Source organism: Neovison vison, chromosome 2 (genome assembly GCF_020171115.1).
Source record: "Neovison vison isolate M4711 chromosome 2, ASM_NN_V1, whole genome shotgun sequence".
Taxonomy (NCBI): domain Eukaryota; kingdom Metazoa; phylum Chordata; class Mammalia; order Carnivora; family Mustelidae; genus Neogale; species Neogale vison.
The window spans coordinates 98,671,976-98,690,776 of NC_058092.1; the positions used below are offsets into that span (position 1 = coordinate 98,671,976).

At 37.3% G+C, this 18,801-nt stretch overlaps 1 protein-coding gene across 2 annotated transcripts in view; it reads right to left on the reverse strand.

Moving 5' to 3' along the window:
* TRIM33 (tripartite motif containing 33) overlaps positions 1 to 18,801 on the reverse strand; it is a 114,362-nt gene that overhangs the window by 52,780 nt on the left and 42,781 nt on the right. For both annotated transcript variants that reach the window (XM_044238960.1, XM_044238959.1), the window contains exons 2-4: positions 10,541 to 10,659; positions 9,994 to 10,138; positions 9,703 to 9,835 (exon numbers count right to left, since the gene is read on the reverse strand). In XM_044238960.1, coding sequence (XP_044094895.1) covers positions 9,703 to 9,835; positions 9,994 to 10,138; positions 10,541 to 10,659 — 397 coding nt within the window. The remainder of the gene's footprint in view (positions 1 to 9,702; positions 9,836 to 9,993; positions 10,139 to 10,540; positions 10,660 to 18,801) is intronic.

The window sequence follows — 18,801 nt, forward strand, 5'->3', positions numbered from 1 at the left end:
GCCTGCTTCCTCCTCTCTCTCTGCCTGCCTCTCTGCCTACTTGTGATCTCTCTCTGTCAAATAAATAAATAAAATCTTTAAAAAAAAAAAGAAAAAAAAAGAATTCTCAACATAGCCCACAATGTACGGCATATGGTACCTGAGGGTGGCTCTATTCAAGTGTGTCAGATGATCCTTTCATCCATTGACATTGAAATACATTTTTTTTAAAAACTGCTTAGAGTCATGTGTGAGAACAGAACTATGAACTGATAGGCTTCACGTAAAGCAATCTTCTTAATTAGAAATGAACCCCAAATGTCAACATTTAGAGGTCTCTTCTGATCACTTTCTCCAGAGAATGAAAAGACCTCTCTAATTCCAGAGAGGAGGATAGCAAGGAATAATTAAAAAACAAACAAAAAAACAGTCACCATTGGCAATCTGGAAGCAAGTCAGGGAAAGTAAAGATCCCACAGTTTAATGCAGACTTACGTTTAACCTCCCCAATGTCAGCCATTTACCTCATCCCCACTCTCCATCTAGACCTAGTATCACCAAAGAGAGTAAGCCCAAATTCTATGATACCTATCATCTCTAAATCCTGATCTATAATAGGTGTCTAGGAATTAAATCACATAGCTTCCTTTATATATCTCCTTTGCTGGCCCTTGGGTTGTTATTCATTCAACCTACTAGGTCAATTATCATCAGATCCACCATATACTCAATCCATTTCCCAGCTTTTGAAAAATTCACTAAAATATCCCTTGGTGTCTCTTCTCTCATTTTGATTTTTTTTTAAAGTCTATACTTATTTTATTCATTAACTGTGAACAGAATTATAGAGGGAAATGGGATAACCCCATGGTAGAGCTAGAAACCATGTAATGTTCAAAATTGTACAAAATTTCATAGAGTTCTATAGTTGTTTTCTTTTTGAGAACTTCCAAGGCCATAAAGAATAAAGACATTAGCACCAAAGACTTCAATACAATGTTTGTAAAAAGAGAGAAAAAAGAAAATACAGGTCACAATGTTAGTACTAATAGCTAAACTGATATTGAGTACTTGTTATGCTAAGCACTTTACAGGTAAAATTCTCATTCAATCCCTATAGCCAGCTTCTAAAGTTGGTACTACACTTTCTGCATTTAAAAGATGCACAGAGGCACCTGGTAGTTGAGTAATTAAGTGTCCGACTCTTGATTTTTTTACTCAGATCATGATCTCAGATCATGAGATCGAGCTCCAGAGTCTGTTTAAGATGCACTCTATCTTTCTGCCCTCTCCCCTATACTCGGGTGCATGCTCTCTCCCACTCTTAAAAAAATACTATATATATATACATATGTATACATATACATATGTATACATATACATATGTATATACATATGTATATGTATGTTTTAAGAGTGGGAGAGAGCATGCACCCAAGTATACATTTATGTGTATATGTATATACCTTGTATGTATATACCACTCTTGAAACATATATATATGTATACTTGGGTGCATGCTCTCTCCCACTCAAAAAAGTGTGTATATATACGTGTGTGTGTATATATATATGTATACATATAGATATATGGCGTGCCTGGGTGCCCCAATTGGTTAAGCACCCCACTCATTTTGGCTCAGGTCATAATCTCAGTGTTATAAGACTGAGCCCCACATGAGGCTCCATGTTCAGCAGGGAGTCGTTTGGGATTCTCTCCCTCTGCCCATACCCTCACTCAAGTGCACATTCGCTCTCTCTAAAATAAATCTTTTTATAAAAAAAGATACACAGGCATACACACATTAGAGTTCATCTTTATCACTAGAATATGAAGCAATTATTTTTCAAACAGGGTGGAGAGGACCCAAAACTACAATTACAGACTGTATGAGTCAATAATGATTATGGAATGAGATTAAATCTTTTTGATAAACTAAAGATTCCATGTAAGAATCTAAGAAAAGTACAACAAAACCGAACTAAGAAAGAATAAAGATACAAGAGAGCTCTGAGAATTAGAAAAATTTTAAAGAACAGAATAAGTGACTTTAAGAACTGTATCACTCAAATAATCAATAAAAGACTCAAATCTACGGCCAGGCTAAAAAGAAAATAAACTCAACTATACAACATTATAAACAAGAGATAGAACCAGAGATTTTTGTAAAATCTTAATGGTATTTAATTCTAACTGAGTATTTTTTAAGTTTCTAATTTTCTAAGAAACGATAAATTATCACAATCACATAACTGACTCAAGAGGAGATGGGAAACCTGACTTGATCAATAAACATACAGAAAATTGAGACCCCTGAAGAATCAGTCGCAAAAGACCTTAACTCCAGGTAGGGAAAACGAGTGGGAAAGATGAAGCAAAACTGTTGGTGAACTGGTTTTAGGGGTAAATAGTTCTTTTTTTTTTAAAGATTTTATTTATTTATTTAACAGACAGAGATCACAAGCAGGCAGACAGAGAGGGGGAAGCAGGCTCCCTGCTGAACAGAGAGCCCAATGCGGGGTTTGATCCCCAGAACCCTGAGATCATGACCTAAGCCGAAGGCAGAGGCTTAACCCACTGAGCCACCCAGGTGCCCCTTGAGATTTTTTTTTTTTTAATTTTTTAAGGATAACTATTTCTGACAGATAAGGAACGTGTTTTATAAGTTAAGAAAAAGCATTTGTAAAGGCAGAGAGTTTAAAACAGGATTTGCTACTGTTAAGAGCACAAGTAGGAGTTAACAAACTGTGTAATAATGAGTTAACCTTAACAAATAGGAGTTGGGGGTTTGTCTCAGTTATTAGGAGTACTGAAATGTACTACCTGATAAAAGTACTTTGTTTATCTGGCACTTTGGCCTACATGCTAAAGATAGGGTTTATAGTGGGAGCTTTAGGTCACCCAGAACAAGCTCAACCTCAGGAGGGGCTAAAGACAAGTCAGTCACACTGAGAGTGAAATCTGTTCTACATGACAAAGCTCCAATTTTTATAAATTTTATAAACTTACATCACAAATTTTATATTTATAATTCTAGACACCCAGGATCAGACGAGCCCCCTTGGTGGCAATATTCCATGCATACTGTAACATATCATTGTTGGGAAGAGTTAATTATGTCCACGATTCCACTGAGAGAAGACAACCGGAACCTCCACACTTGGAACACTCCTAGACTTTGCACCATACATCTTTCCTTGAATGATTTTAATCTGTATCCCTACATTATCCTTTCAGTATAACAACTTCCAGTGAGTTCTAGCAAATTACTGAACCTGACAGTAGCCTCAAGAAATCCTCAATTTACAACAGGTGTCAGAAGGGTGGTTTGGCGGGCACCTGGGTGGCTCAGCTGTTTAAATGTCCAACTGCTGAGTTCAGCTAAGGTCATGATCTCAGGGTTGCTGAGATAGAACCCTGCTGCGTTGGGCTCCGTGCTGAGCATGGAACCTGCTTGGTATTGTCTCTCTCTCTCTCTCCTCTGCCCTTCCCCCTGTGCACGCACACACTTGCGTGTGCTCTCTCTCTAAAAAAAAGTGGTTTGGGTGCTCCTCAAATTCCGCAATTGGGTGTCAAAAGTGAGGGGGCACTTGTGCATTATTCTCTAACTTCATAGTTGGTATCAGAAATGGGACTCATTAGAATGATCCTTACTCACTGAAATTATGAGGTTTGGGAAGAGGAAGGATGAGAAAACAGGGGTTTATGAACCTTTGATTCCTGGATGACTACCTAGTCATTCATGGTCTAAAACTACAGCTAAAGTTCCTAGAGGTAAGTTATCAGTGGAATTTAGAAACGTAGACCCAACCCCCTAAAATTGACTCCGTGGAATAAAAGGAAATACAAATCAGTAAGAAACAAGTTAGTTATACAATCATTTGGTTATTGATTCTGCAGCAGCTAAAATGAACAGTGTGTTGGGACAGATACTGACAGTGGGCAAAGCTTAGGTTTCAGCTAGTCTGAACTATGGCCACTTCTAGCCTCAGGGTCACTCCAAAGGGAAAAAGTACTCTGGGAAAACAGAGAGTACCTCAATGACCTCTGGTCACAGAATGTAGTCCAACTGAGGAAAAGACAAAATCAAGAAACTAGTAAAATCAAAGAGTACAGTCCAAAGGAATGTCTCATTTTGTAGATCAATGTTTCTGGAAGAAAAACCTATAATAAAATACTGTGAGAGTGACTATCTGGAAGCAGTACCATTGATTCTGAATGATGCAAAACAGAAGAGAGCAAAGTTCGAGGTGATGCAGGACACACAACTCAGTAGTGAACAACCAAAGATGGCTATCCATAATTCAGACTCACAGGAGGTCATTCCCAAGTGGATAACTAGATAAATGATCCCATAAAATTTGTTGACCCTGAAATACAGGAAAAGGACTGTACTCCTATAAATGTGGAGATTCCCCAAACATTTCTTATGCTAGGCATATTGGATTGGCATTATGAAAAATAGGATATTTACCTACTGAGTATGATTCTTACTGAGGTTATAGTAAGCAGTGTGATTAAGGGGGACTCTTTCACATGGGCACCCCATGTAACCTTACTGCCGCAATATTTAGCAACAACCTGAAAACCCCTTATCAGATCTATTTTCTCAGGTTCCCAATATGCGCCTTACAGATGCTAAGAAAACTAGAGAAATTTTCTTGAGAAAATAGGAAAAAACAAATGGGAGAGTCAAGGGATTTATCACAGCAAGGTAAAAATCTTCAGATGGCTATTAAAAAATGGGATGAATAAAGCAGATATTGATGAGGCTGGAACAAAGATGCCGATGTAGCATGACTAGAGGTCGTCTGATGGACCAATGAAAGTTTTTGCTGCTCCCCAACATTAAAGGGCCCTAAACAGCTCTGTTGTATTTACCCCCATTTTAGAGAAATTTTAAAAGCCAGAGGATAAAAAAGACAGTGAAAAAACCAGACCTGGAATTACCAGGAGTAACTATCCTATAAATTTTTTTTAAAGATTTATTTATTTATTTGACAGACAGAAATAACAAGGAGGCAGAGAGGCAGGCAGAGAGGGAGAAGGAAGCAGGCTCCCTGCTGAGCAGAGAGCCCGATTCGGGGCTCGATCCCAGAACCCTGGGATCATGACCAGAGCTGAAGGCAGAGGCTTTAATCCACTGAGCCACCCAGGCGCCCCTATCCTATAAATTAATCAAACTGAAGACTGAAGGAGAAGCAAGGGTCTTCTGGTTCAACCCACTGGAGAACCCAGTTAATATGCATTTGTGTGGGTGAAATAGCCAGGGAGTGGATAAGAGACATTTCAGGCACTCCTTAACATGAGAGCCCACTGCACTATAATTCTAAAATGTTAGAAGTCCTAATGAGGAGCTACAGATAGACTGGGAGAAACAATAGTTAACAGAATTAAGGCAAAAATTTGGATGAAAGTTGGAATGTCAGAACAGATTTTCTGTGAAGTGGTTACATCTCCTTCACGTGACTATATTATTGGAATGGATGTTATATCTGACTGGTATTGTAAAACAGAAGGCATATAAATTCACCTAAAGGTCAGTCTTGATTAGACATGCTAAAACAGGAACCAATGAAACTGAGCCCACAAAACTTAGAGACAGTATATGATACCTGGTGATAGATTACCACTCTAATGATAAATTATAATAAGCCAGAGTCTGGTAACAATGAATTCTCTAAACAATAACAATGTATATGTAGCCTGTGGGAAAAAAATGGATGGCTCATCAAGCCTAACAGTAGGCTATAAAGCTAGAATAAAGTAGAGCCCCTGTAACATCAGTAGTCCCTGATATGATTTCAATAGTAGAAAAAAATATATAGCAGGCTAAAAGAGAATGATACTCAGTAAATGATCCTGTGTATGTTTTTTTCTTTTCTGCCTCAACCCCCCCCCAAAAAAGCCAATAGCAATTTTCCTTCACATGGAAAGATCCCAATTTATGTTTACTATACTGCCGAAGGGGTACTTAAATTCCTCAGCTTACTGGTACACGGCTATTAGAAGTAATACACATCTTGATGATACCATGACAATACCACAAACTAAAGATAAAGGTACAACAGACTTAAATATAAGAAGGACATATATAACCAAAAGAAGCTGTTAATAAATCCACCAGGTCCAAGGACCTGCCCAAACTGGTAAAATTCTTAGGAATAATCTAGTCAGGTGCAAACCCTGACATTCCACAGGTCAAGAAAAATAAATTATTTTTGCCACCTATCCCTAAAATTAAACAAGAAGCCCAACGTTTGGTGGTATATTTGAATTCTGAAGGACACATATTCCACATCTGGGAATATCAACAGCACCAATCAACACAACTATCCAAAAGAAGGCTGTATTTGAATGGGATCCTGAACAAAGGTAGGCCATGTTTCAAATGCAAAAACTAATCTATCACCCCATGCTCTTGGGCCCCTACAATACACAGTTGGACATGATTTGGGGACTGTCAACAACACATATTTATGTGGACTAGGGCTTATGGCAAAGCCAGTGAATGCCACTAAGCAGGAACAATTGAGATTTTGGACCAGAAAATTTCTGGATACCATGTTAAAATATATACCACTTGAGAGAAAATTAGTAATTTGCTATTGGGCATTGAGGCTGACTCTATGACTGAAGGACATGATATAAGTCTGCAACATGAAACACACAACATATTGGGCAACAGAGGAACAGTCTAGTAAGGAAGGCTGTGACTAGGGCTCCTGGGTGGCTCTGTCAGTTAAGCATCTGCCTTCAGCTCAGGTCATGATCTCAGGGTCCTAGGATCAAGGATCCTAGGATCACCCTACAACTGGCTCCCTGCTAGAAAGGAAGTCTGCTTCTCTCTCTTCCTCTGCTGCTTGCCCTGCTTGTGCTCTCTCTCTCTCTCAACTAACTAACTAACTAACTAAATAAATAAATAAATAAAAAGAGAAAAGGCAGGCAGGCAGGCAGGCAGGAAGTGCCCAGAAGAGTATAAAACAGAAATGGGTTTGTTCAGTAACATATGCCCAGCAGGATACTAAGAGTTATTTATTGTATTTATGAGCAAATAGCCTCTTTTCCCCCCAATGATAACTTTAAAACCACTCAAGGAGTTGCTGAATCCTAGAATCATATGGGCAGTACCCTATGATCAGCTCTCTGAGAACCAAAAAACAGCTGCCTGGCTGTCAACTACACTTCAAAACTGAACAAACTAATAAATTTAAATTTAAGAGAGGGGACACAAAATGGTTTATGGATAACAGTTCCAAGGTGAACAGACAGCACCCTGTTCAGAAGGCTCTAAATTGGAGATGGTAATAACAAATCATATTGATGAGCTAAACTGCTTGCTGTTTTCCCATTAGGGTTTTTATTAAACTCTGCAGTTGATGTCAGAAATGAAGGTAGTCTGTGGGCTGTTTCCTAACTTTGTACAGATGATAAAGAGAAAAGATTAGTATGACTCAATAATGTATGCTATATTAAACACCCAAAACTTTAGCGATAGGGTAACCACTGAAAGGTGTTTTAAAAGTGGGGGAAGGGGTGAGGAGGGACTCTACTGTAGCAAAATGATCCTGCCAGCAACACGGACAGAATGAATTTGACAAGGTAAAACTCAGAGGAGGGAGATCAACTCTAAGTGTGTTGTAGTAATAGGAACCTAGGGTTTTAAAGTGCAATGACAGGGACACCTGGGTGGCTTAGTCAGTTAAGTGTTCAACTCTTGATTTCAGCTCAGGTTATGATCTCAGGGTCATGAGATCAAGTCCCCTGTGGGGCTCTGTACTGGGCTGGGCATGGAGTTTGCTTGAGATTCTCTCTCCCACTCTCCCTCTCATTCATTTCTGAATGAATGAATGAATGAATAAAATAGTGCAATGACATGAGTTCTATAAGAGTCTATCCTGGAAAAAATATAGGGTGAGCTAAAGAAAAGGGAGAAAACATTGAAGAGATGATTAGAACCTGAAACTAAGTGGCAAAGGAAAGTTAAAGTGTGAGGGAAGGATAAGTGAAATGATTCTTTCATGGGGAAAAAGGATGCCATCTTCCTTCTCTTTTTGCTTCTTATCAACAATTTAGAAAGTGTAAGTAAACCAAGTGCTCAAATATCTGACTGACTGCAGCTGTGAGAATGATAATCTAATGTCTTAATTGAGATTTTTACAAAACAATCAATGGTAAAATTTGGCCCTAAGGTGAAGGCATCTACAAGATTAGTCACTTCAAGTGAAACACCACCCAACTTGCAGGTAAGACGAAACATTTGGGAACAAATTAAGGTTACAAAAGTTTAAAGTAGCAATTCTAAATAAATGTTCTATAGAACAGTAAAAAAGAACAAAGATCATTACTTTCATGTGGTCAAGTCTGAGAGATTCCATACACTGTGTCTGCAACTATATACCATATGGAAGACAATGAACATGCAGGCTTAGTATAGATCCAACCGCCTGTGTTCAAAGCCAGGCTCTGCTACCTATGGGGAGACTGTACAGATTACTAAAGCTTTCTGTAAGTAGGCTCCCTCACCTAAACTGTCATGATACCAATACTAACACTTCATGGATAGTTGGGTGTGAATTAAACAAACATGCAGCATTCAGAAAAGTGCCTCACACAAACTAAGAAAGCATAATTGTCAGCTATTAGGACTAATGTATTCTCTCTTTAAGAGGATTCTAACGAATTCCAATGAACTTAAGGAATTAAAAGCACTAAGACATCCTACAGTTAAGAAACACATTTAAATGTGGTTAATACAACTTAACCTACTCTTTTCTGGCAGGAGATTCATAAAACCTATTTCCATCAAATCAGCAGAAGTACTGTAACAACACTTTAGAAAAGGCTGGACTATGGGTAAGCAAGACAATCTTAAACTACATACAATTTAATAGAAACTGGAAAATTTTCTGGAGGACTGTTACACTCCTAACTAGAAATTTTAGTACATTTCCAGAAGAATTCAAATGTAATAGACTCATTATAAGTGAACAGTACTGAATTCTGAGGACATAATAGGGTTGAAATAGAAAGCTATGTATTAAAAAATTAGTAACTATGCTTGCTTAGACACACAGTTTGCAGAAAAACAAGGGGTTTATATCTAACATGAAATCAGTATAGTTATGCTTTGATGTTAAAATGTATATCAGCCATTCCTGCTGGAATATTACCTTTTTATTTTTTTATTTTATTTTTTTAAAAGATTTTATTTATTTATTTGACAGAGAGGGATCACAAGTAGGCAGAGAGGCAGGCAGAGAGAGAGAGAGGGAAGCAGGCTCCCTGCTGAGCAGAGAGCCCGATGCGGAACTCGATCTCAGGACCCTGAGATCATGACCTGAGCCGAAGGCAGCGGCTTAACCCACTGAGCCACCCAGGCGCCCCTGGAATATTACCTTTTTAGATTATAGCCTAGGGCCTAAATACCACAGTATACTTGAAAAAAAGCTTATCTAAACCAGAAGCACAGCAAATAAAGAAATAATACAACCTCTTTCTTAAAAACCCAAATGTAATAATACATATTTTTAACAAATATTCATAAGATAATCATATATGAATGTGGAAACCATTAAATAATTCATTGAAAATATATCTTGCTTTAAGAAATTTATAAAATTAAGAAAATGCTAACAAACAAAATTATGGATTAAGTAATAATAATTAATTTTACAAAATATTTTAATAAGATTTCTTGTTAAGCAATTATGACTTTTGTACCTATGTTCTTTGTGTTCCAATAGCTGACAGTCTCTACATGTCAATCTATCACATGTTTCACAGAAAAGCTTCAATTGTTCTTGTTTGTGTACAGGGCAGAAAACAGGGCGCTGACCAGATGCTCCAACAGATTCTGCAGTAAAATAAAACATATATTTTTAAACTAAAAATTTTTATCTTTCTAAATTCTTATTAATATTGATATCCAAAGCATATGAAGAATAAATAGAAATACTGTGAGGTAAGAGAAATTAATAGTATATTAAATCAACAAAACTGCTTCTGTCTTACCTGATACATCTTCTTTCTTCCTGATCAAGTGATCTTTAGTGAATTTTACTCTTTGATGTGCTTCAATACATGTCTTACATAGCCACTCTCCACATTCTACACAAAAGCCAACTGCACTTGCATTGTCTTCACAACTAGTACATACCTAAAAGAGAAAATAAATACCAATCTACATCAAATTTACACAATATAAATCCACAAAATAAAAACTGACCTGCTCTCAAATATACTAAATGACTAGAATAAAATTAGTTTGTTATCCATTTATCTTCAATAAAATCCTATTCCTTCCATATCAAACATTCAAGTGAGTAAAAAATCTAAGTCTTGAGAACACAAAAACTTACAGAAGATTTAAATTCTTAAGTACTTTTCATCTCATTTAATTAGTTATGAGAGTACAGAATAAATAGCCTTTATTTTCAACTGGAAAAATAGAACTATACCTGAACTACCTTATTATCATGTAACTATTCAAACACATTTTTCTTATTATTTACATTTCAATACCAAGATAAGAATATAAAGAAAAATTTGAGAAGCATACCTGTTCTGACTTCTCATCAGAACTGCTAGGAGCTTCAGATGTATCTTTCACAAAATAATTATCCACAAGGTCTATCTGTCTGCATTCCTGGCGGCATACTGGGCACCGTATTACACCAACTACAACACAGAACAAAAATATTAAAAAATATTCCTTGGGAAAAAATAAGGAAATTGTGCATGATAGCCATATGAAGACCAAAGAAATGAACATTAAGAGCTGAGTAAAATAATCCAGTGAGTCACTCCATTGGAGGAAAATGATACGCTATTTAGAAAGAGGAAACAAACAAGTGTTTATATATAAAAAAAAATCTTTACTTATTTATTATACTCTACAAGTGCTTTATTACAATGTGTTAGTCAAATAATGGCTCCCAAAGATTTTCAGATCTTAATCGTTGGAACTTGTCAGTGTCACTTTATAGAGCAAAGGTGACTTTGCAGATACGATTAAATTAAGGCTCTTCAGATGAGAATACGCTATCCTGAATTATTTGATGGGCCCTAAATGTCATCTTGTAAGAGGGAGACAGAGGAAGACTGGGCTACCGAAAAGGAGAAGGGGTTAACAATGGAAGCAGAGACTGGAGTCATATGGTTTGGGGATGAAGCAATAAACTAAGAAATACAAGTGGCCACTATAACCTGAAAAAGACAAGAAAATGGATTTTCTCCTCAGAGCCTCTAGAAGGAACCAGACCTGACTATACTTCGACTTTAGCAGACATCCTGACTGTAACCCAGTAAAACTGACAATAGCAAGAGATTAAAATGTGCTTTATTTTAAGCCACCCAGTTAATGGCAATTTTGTTACAGCAGCAATAAAAATACACAATCTATCACCTACTAAATTCTGATTTGGTTCAGAACTACTTGAATTCACTTTCATGCGGGAAGAAAGATCCTATGTGCCTGAACCTCCTAGTGATCTAGCTACCTATGAGAAGAAATAAACCTATGGAAGTTAAAAACTAAAAAATAGCAACAGTCAACACAGAAACTAGTATGTCAGCCATGAAACTGAGGATATAGCATAAATGATATAATCCTTACTTTCAAGAAAGGGTTCAAGATTAGTATGTAATGTTTTGATAGTTTATACCACTTAAAATTATAGGAAGCACCATATGTAGATATAAACAGAATCCCCAAGAGTTTTAAGTATACAAATTATAGAAGCTGCAACAGAAAACAGAAACTTAAATACAGTATCATTCTGAAAGTAGGAATATCAGGGGGCACCTGGGTAGTTCAGTCCACTGGGCATCCAACTTTTGATTTCCACTCAGGTCATGATCTCAGGGTCATGAGGTTGAACCCTGTACTAGCTACATGCCAAGCATGGAGCCTGCTTGAGATTCTCTCTCCCTCTCCCTCTGCCCCACTCCCCCACCCTCTCCCCTGCTCATGTGCACACACTCTCTAAATAAGTTAATTAAAGTAGGAATATCAGTCTCCCAATAGATATATACACTGGTTTTGTGTGTGTGTGATTTTTTAAAAATTAACATATAATGTATTATTTGTTTCGGGGGTACTGGTCTGTGATTCAACAGTCTTACACAATTCAAAGTACTCACCACAGCACAAACCCTCCCAAATTATATATACACTGTTAAAATAAACTCAAAGTTATATGTTTAAAAACAAAACATAGATTTTATAATACAAAGTACATACAAAGATGATGCTTAAAGGAAATGCATAAAAATAAATGTTCAAATCAAAGGAAGAAACAGTATGGGAAAGAGAAAGGAGGAAAAGATATATAAATATTTTCATATTTTAGATGGCATTGAGTTACTAACCTTTCAAGAAACACAGAGTATAATAAAACTACAACGGAGATAATTATAATTATAGGAATAAAACTATGGGAGCAACTAACTTCTTACAATAAATTAAGTAAGCTTTCACTGAACAGATCACACTTAAACATGGTCTTGAAAAATTAACATTCACTTACTAGTGTGCAGGAAAGTTTGCTGACCTCAGTTCTTCAAATCCTGTACATTCCTAAGGAAGGCCTATCTCCAATACCAGCCCTTGAATGGCTCCTGTGACATGACCTCTAACTCTTGGAATATTCTACCTGATAAGACAGTTTTTGTACACCTGTGGCCTTGGGCCAATGCTGTATTTGGCTACACCAAATGGTAAGGGTGGCTAGAGTCAGGATGTGGTGTGAGTTCTATAGAGAACGCACCTCTTTATAAACATTTCCCAGTAAAAACCTAGACATGGAGGTTTAGGTAATCTTTCCTGGTTGGCAATATTCCTGCATATTGTCAGACGTAGTAACTTGAAAACTAAGCATCACCTGTGCAACTCCACTGAAAGGAGACCTCTGGAAGCTTGCACCTATTTTCTCCTGAGCTTCATAAGCACCTTTGCTAATTTTAATCTATTTCTTCTCTCCTTCTAACAAAATGCAACCATGAGAGTAACAGTCTTTCTGAATCAATCCTGCCAATCACTGAGCCTGAGGGTGACTCCAAACTCAACTAGAAAAGGAAGAAACAGTAGGCAAACCAAGAATATCAAGTGCAAAGTTCACAAATGAAAAAAAAAAGTTATAAAAGGTAGAAGAATGTCCACATATACATACGTAAAATATTGAGGAAGTTCAGAAATTTGCAGCATCTCAATAAAGGAATATTTTTGTTGAGCAATAAACAACATTATCAAGTGCCCATTATACCTGTGTAAATGATAATTTGATGCAAGTCTTTGTTTTTTTGAACCCAGTAAACCGATTCTCAGATTTCTTAAAATTCACGCAGACATCACAGTTATGATAACAAAAATTCATCCATATCTAATTATCCTACTAAATATTATTAAGGAATCTGGAGATAAAAACATCCAAGAATATTAAGGCAAAGGAAAAAGCAATGCACACAAATCAGTATAAATGAAATTTTAAGAAATGTAGAAGCAAAATAACACAAACACTGTAGAAGAAACCCAACCCAGAGTAGACAAGGAGTGGAAAGGTACATCTCAGAGAAAGATTCTTACTTTCCATAAAGACTTTCAGACAAGCTTGGAATTCAGAAATTTGAGGCATGAAAAGAAGTTCCAATGAGAGGGAATAAATTCAAGTCTATAGATATCAGCAAATCCTATTCCTTGGCTGACTTAAACCTGACAGATTACCCAGCAGCCAAAGTATCTCACCACCAAAACAAAAAGAGCTGAAGCTTCTTCAGGGATCTTTTTGCTATCTATTTCTGTATTTAGTCAATAAATTTAAAACTTATATAAATATTTGCTTTGAAAATAAGAGCCATTTTCCATTTGAGTTTATGAGTAAGTATACCCTTATAATTAGTATAGATCAGATGACTGTGCTCCTGACTCAGTCACTGAATGCTGGTTGTCATGGTGAGTTTGGATCATTATTCAAAACTAAAACCCAAACTCCAAAGCCAAAGCTGCTGACCAACTTTATGTATAATATCCCTAGAATGGATTTCATTACTTCAAATTTCAAGTTCTAAGAGAATCATTTCAAGCCTATTAGATTATTTTTAAATGCCAATTTACTAAAATGCGTAATTATGGGGGAAGTAGGGGAGGACTCTTTTTATAAGGCCAAAAGTCTACAAACTAGTTTATCTTCACAGTGTTAAGTGAAATTTAGTTTCCATAAGTTGACTGATGTGGACTTCCATTCATGAACGATGACTAAGCAGATACGGAAAGACCACCTGAAATAGCTAAACACAGAAATAACTAAAATATAAAAAATTAAAATGTACTTTGAAAAATATGTAACTGAATCCCCAACTTAAAAGGCAAAACTGAAGTTCCAGAAACAAAAGGGAACTCAAAGCTCAAGTGGCCCAGTATCAGCTGATAACAAATGGGTCACTGGGGTTAGTTTTAAGTACCACTACTGGGAACAGGAAAAAAAAGACAAAGGTTAAAAGGGCGCCTGGGTGGCTCAGTGGGTTAAGCCGCTGCCTTCGGCTCAGGTCATGATCTCAGGGTCCTGGGATCGAGTCCCGCATCGGGCTCTCTGCTCAGCGGGGAGCCTGCTTCCCTCTCTCTCTCTCTGCCTGCCTCTCAGTCTACTTGTGATTTCTCTGTCAAATAAATAAATAAAAAATCTTTAAAAAAAAAAAAAAAGGTGAACCTGAGGGACACCTGGGGTGGCTCAGTCTTCAAAGTGTCTGCCTTTGGCTCAAGTTGTGATCCCAGGGTCCTGGGATAGAGTCCCAATTCAGGCTCCTTGCTCAGCTAGCAAGGAGCCTGCTTCTCCCTCCGCTTGCCTCTCCCGCTGCTTATGCACACTCCCTCTCTCTGACAAATAAGATCTTTTTTAAAAAAAAAAAGGTAACAGAAAATAAAATCCCTTCTTTAATCAACTCAGAACTCCAAACAAAATGTCCACAAAACAAAAGTGAGTATCTTTGCTTCATATCTACTTCTCTTCCTGGGATTCCTTTTTAGGTGAATTCACATGTTCATTCAACAACAAAAAGAGAAGCTTCTCTGGAACCTTGCCAACACAAAATTGTCTCATTAGAACACTTCCCAGGGCACAAGTAGGTCACCAACTTAAGACAGGATCATAAAGGGGCACCTGGGTGGCGCAGTGGGTTAAAGCTTCGGCTCAGGTCATATCCCAGGGTCCTGGGATCGAGCCCTACATAGGGCTCTCTGCTCAGCAGGGAGCCTGCTTCCTTCTCTCTCTCTCTGCCTGCTTGTGATCTGTCTGTCGAATAAATAAAAATCTTTAAAAAAAAAAAAGGCTCATAAAATAAAATTACAATACATGAAGAAACCCAATACTATTAGAGTATGTTAACAAACACATTAAGGCAGAAAGAAAAACCTAACCCACAGAAAATAAAACAATCTGAAAAGACTTCAAAAATTTATATGTACAATGTTGAGGGGGTTTAAGGGACAAACAATCTGTGAAGACAGAGCTAAAAAAGAATCAAAGACAAATAAAATATAGTATTGAATAAACTCAAAACACAAGTTAAACAGTGAACAAGAGATAACTGAAAAGGAAATTAATGAAGTAGAAAGTAGAACACAGATATTCAGCACAAAGATAAAGAGAAAAGGAACTACAAAGAGAAGAAAGCTGAAGCACTGAATGAGAAACTCCAGTATGCATCATATTGAATAAAAGTTCTAGGGACGCCTGGGTGGCTCAGGGTTAGATTAAGCCTCTGCCTTCAGCTCAGGTCATGATCTCAGGGTTCTGTGATCAAGCCCGGCTTTGGGCTCTCTGCTCAGCAGGGAACCTGCTCCACCCTCCCCCACTCCTCTACCCCGCCTCTCTGCCTGCCTCTCTGACAATTTGTGATCTTTCTGTCAAATAAATAAATAAAATAAATAATAAAATCTTAAAAAAAAAAAAGTTCTAGAAGTTCATAAAGGAAATGAGGTACAGATGCTATTTAAAGAAGATAACGGCTAAGAATTTCAGAACTGAAGAAATGAGCCCTCAGACTGCAATTCAAGTCCTGAGCAGAATAAGTAAAAATAAATTCAAACCTAAATATAGTAAAGATAGAGGAAAAACTCTTAACTGATAGTACTATAACACAATCACATTGACAGCAGACTTCATTAGTAAAAAAAAACAATGCAAAAAAATAACCGGGATTGGGGCACCTGGGTGGCTCAGAGGGTTAAGCCTCTGCCTTCGGCTCAGGTCATCATCTCAGGATCCTCCAATCAATGTAGCTCAGAGAATCCAGGCTCTCTGCTCACCGGGGAGCCCACTTCCTCCTCCCCCTCTGACTACTTGTGCTCTCTCTGTGTCAAATAAATAAATAAAACATTAAAAAAAAAAAAAAGTTAACAGGGATAATATCTTAAAAGCTTTTAGAGAAAATAAGTCAACTGAGCAATCTATATTCTGATAATACCACTATTCAAAAGTAAAAGCAAATAAAATTTTCAGACATACCAATACAGCTCTTTGCTACAAGAACTAATAAAGCATTAAATTTAGCCATATAAAACTGCCAATTTTAGACTACTTATGACTTGTAAATTGGTAATTTTATACTGGTTAACCCACTACTGACTTGAAGAACATGGAAAAATATTTAGGGGTCCCTGGCTGGCTCAGTCGATAGAGCATACAACTCCTGATCTTGGAGTTGTGAGTTCGAGCACCTCACTGGAAAAATGTTCTTGAGATGAGATGCAAAAAAAATAATTGGCAAAGCCATTAACAGAACATGTTGATATCTAAATATGCATGAGTTAAAAGTAATATATAGAGATAAGTATTAATTTAGGAAGATAAAAAACATGAAATTAAAATATCAAACTACAATAACACATTCTCTTACAATTAAACTACAGCTTTAAAAGAATCATTCTAAGGGTGTCTGAGTGGCTTAAATGATTAAGGTCTGCCTTCGGCTCAGGTCATTATCCCAGGGTCCTGGGATCAAGTCCCGCATCAGGCCCCCTGCTCAGTGGGGAACCTGCTTCTTCCTCTCTTTCTCTGCTGCTCCCCCTGCTTGTGCTCTCTTACTCTGTCAAGTAAATAAATAAAACCTAAATAAATGAATGAATCATTATAAATACAGTATGAAGGGAAAGTTAAGAGAGAAAAAGTTAATTAAGGGGTGCCTGGGTGGCTCAGTGGTTTAAGCCTCTGCCTTCAGCTCAGGTCATGATCTCAGGGTCCTGGGATCGAGCCCCACATCGGGCTCTCTGCTCAGCAGGGAGCCTGCTTCCCCCTCTCTCTCTGCCTACTTGTGCTCTCTCTCTGTCTATCAAATAAATAAATAAAAATCTTAAAAAAAAAAATTTAAAAAAAAAAAAGTTAATTAAAAATAAGGTAAGCAGGGGCGCCTGGGTGGCTCAGTGGGTTAAGCCTCTGTGTTTGGCCCAGGTCATGATCTCAGGGTCCTGGGATCGAGCCCCACATCGGGCTCTCTGCTCGGCAAGGGAGCCTGCTTCTCCCTCTCTCTCTCTGCCTGCCTCTCTGCCTACTTGTGATCTCTCTCTGTCAAATAAATAAATAAAATCTTTAAAAAAAATAATAATAAGGTAAGCAGTCCTTGACTAGCTCAGTCAGTTAAGCATCTGATTCTTGATCTCAGCTCCCTTCTTGATCTCAGGGTTCTGAGTTCAAGCCCCACACTAGGCTTTACACTGGATGTGGAGCCTACTTTAATAAAATGAATGAAAGAATGAATGAATGAAAAAATAAAGTGGAATCCTGCCTTTACAAAAATAGGTGAGGGCATCAAATTCAACTGCATAAAATACCGTCAAGCTGCTAGAAAGAGAAATAACTATGCAAACATTTTTAGCTAGGCAGTAACAAGTGTCCAAAGACTGTATTTTAGTACCATGCTTAAATGTGTTCTAAAGACCATATTTTGAAAACTGTTCTAAAATACCAGGAGTTCTAGGAATGTCTACTCTATTGGCTGCCTCCATTTTTTTTCAATTTGATTCACAAAACCTGGCTGACAAGACTACTGGGGACACAGGGACTCCCTGCCACCACATATCCCAGCCCAACCTTATTCTACCATATACTTCTGCCCTCACCCCATAAGAATTTTAACCGCCTGTTTGAGTCATTCTCAACAGGAGACAATTATGATCACATTTTATCTAAATTTACATTAATACAAGGTTTTACTATAAGACCAGTTAGTATTTATTGTGAAACTTTTATGTATTAGTTCAGTTAGTGTTCATAACACCTCTGTAAAGTAGGTTCAATTACCATTCTTACTCGAAAGGTGAGCAAAGTGAACTTCAGAGAAATCAGGTAATGTTCTCAAGGTCACAGGACAATGTAAATGGGGGAATGGGGTAAGATCTGAAACTACAGTGTCTGAACTGACACCCCATGCCCTTAAAACCTATGCTAAAGAGGCCCTCTAAAAGGCTGATCTATTAGTAACAAAATAAAAGACTAAACTAAGACAGTCATAAAAGAAATACAGAGGATGAATAAGAGGCAGAATCAATTGATTAGTGAATAACTGCATGATGATGGAGCAGTACCAGTTACAGCAGACAAAAAAATTAGAAATTCTAGATGATTTGCCAGTTTCTGGCATAGATAATTACACAATTACTCAAAACGAGGGAAAAGTAATTTTAGCTAGAATGTAATGAATAAGTTTTGGATAGACTGTGTTTAACTAGCATAGTTCTGCAGCTGAAGTGTATAAAAACAACTATCAGCATAAAACCAGTTAAAATCTGAAGCACAGTTAGGATTAGCAAGGGGAAAACAGAATCAAAGA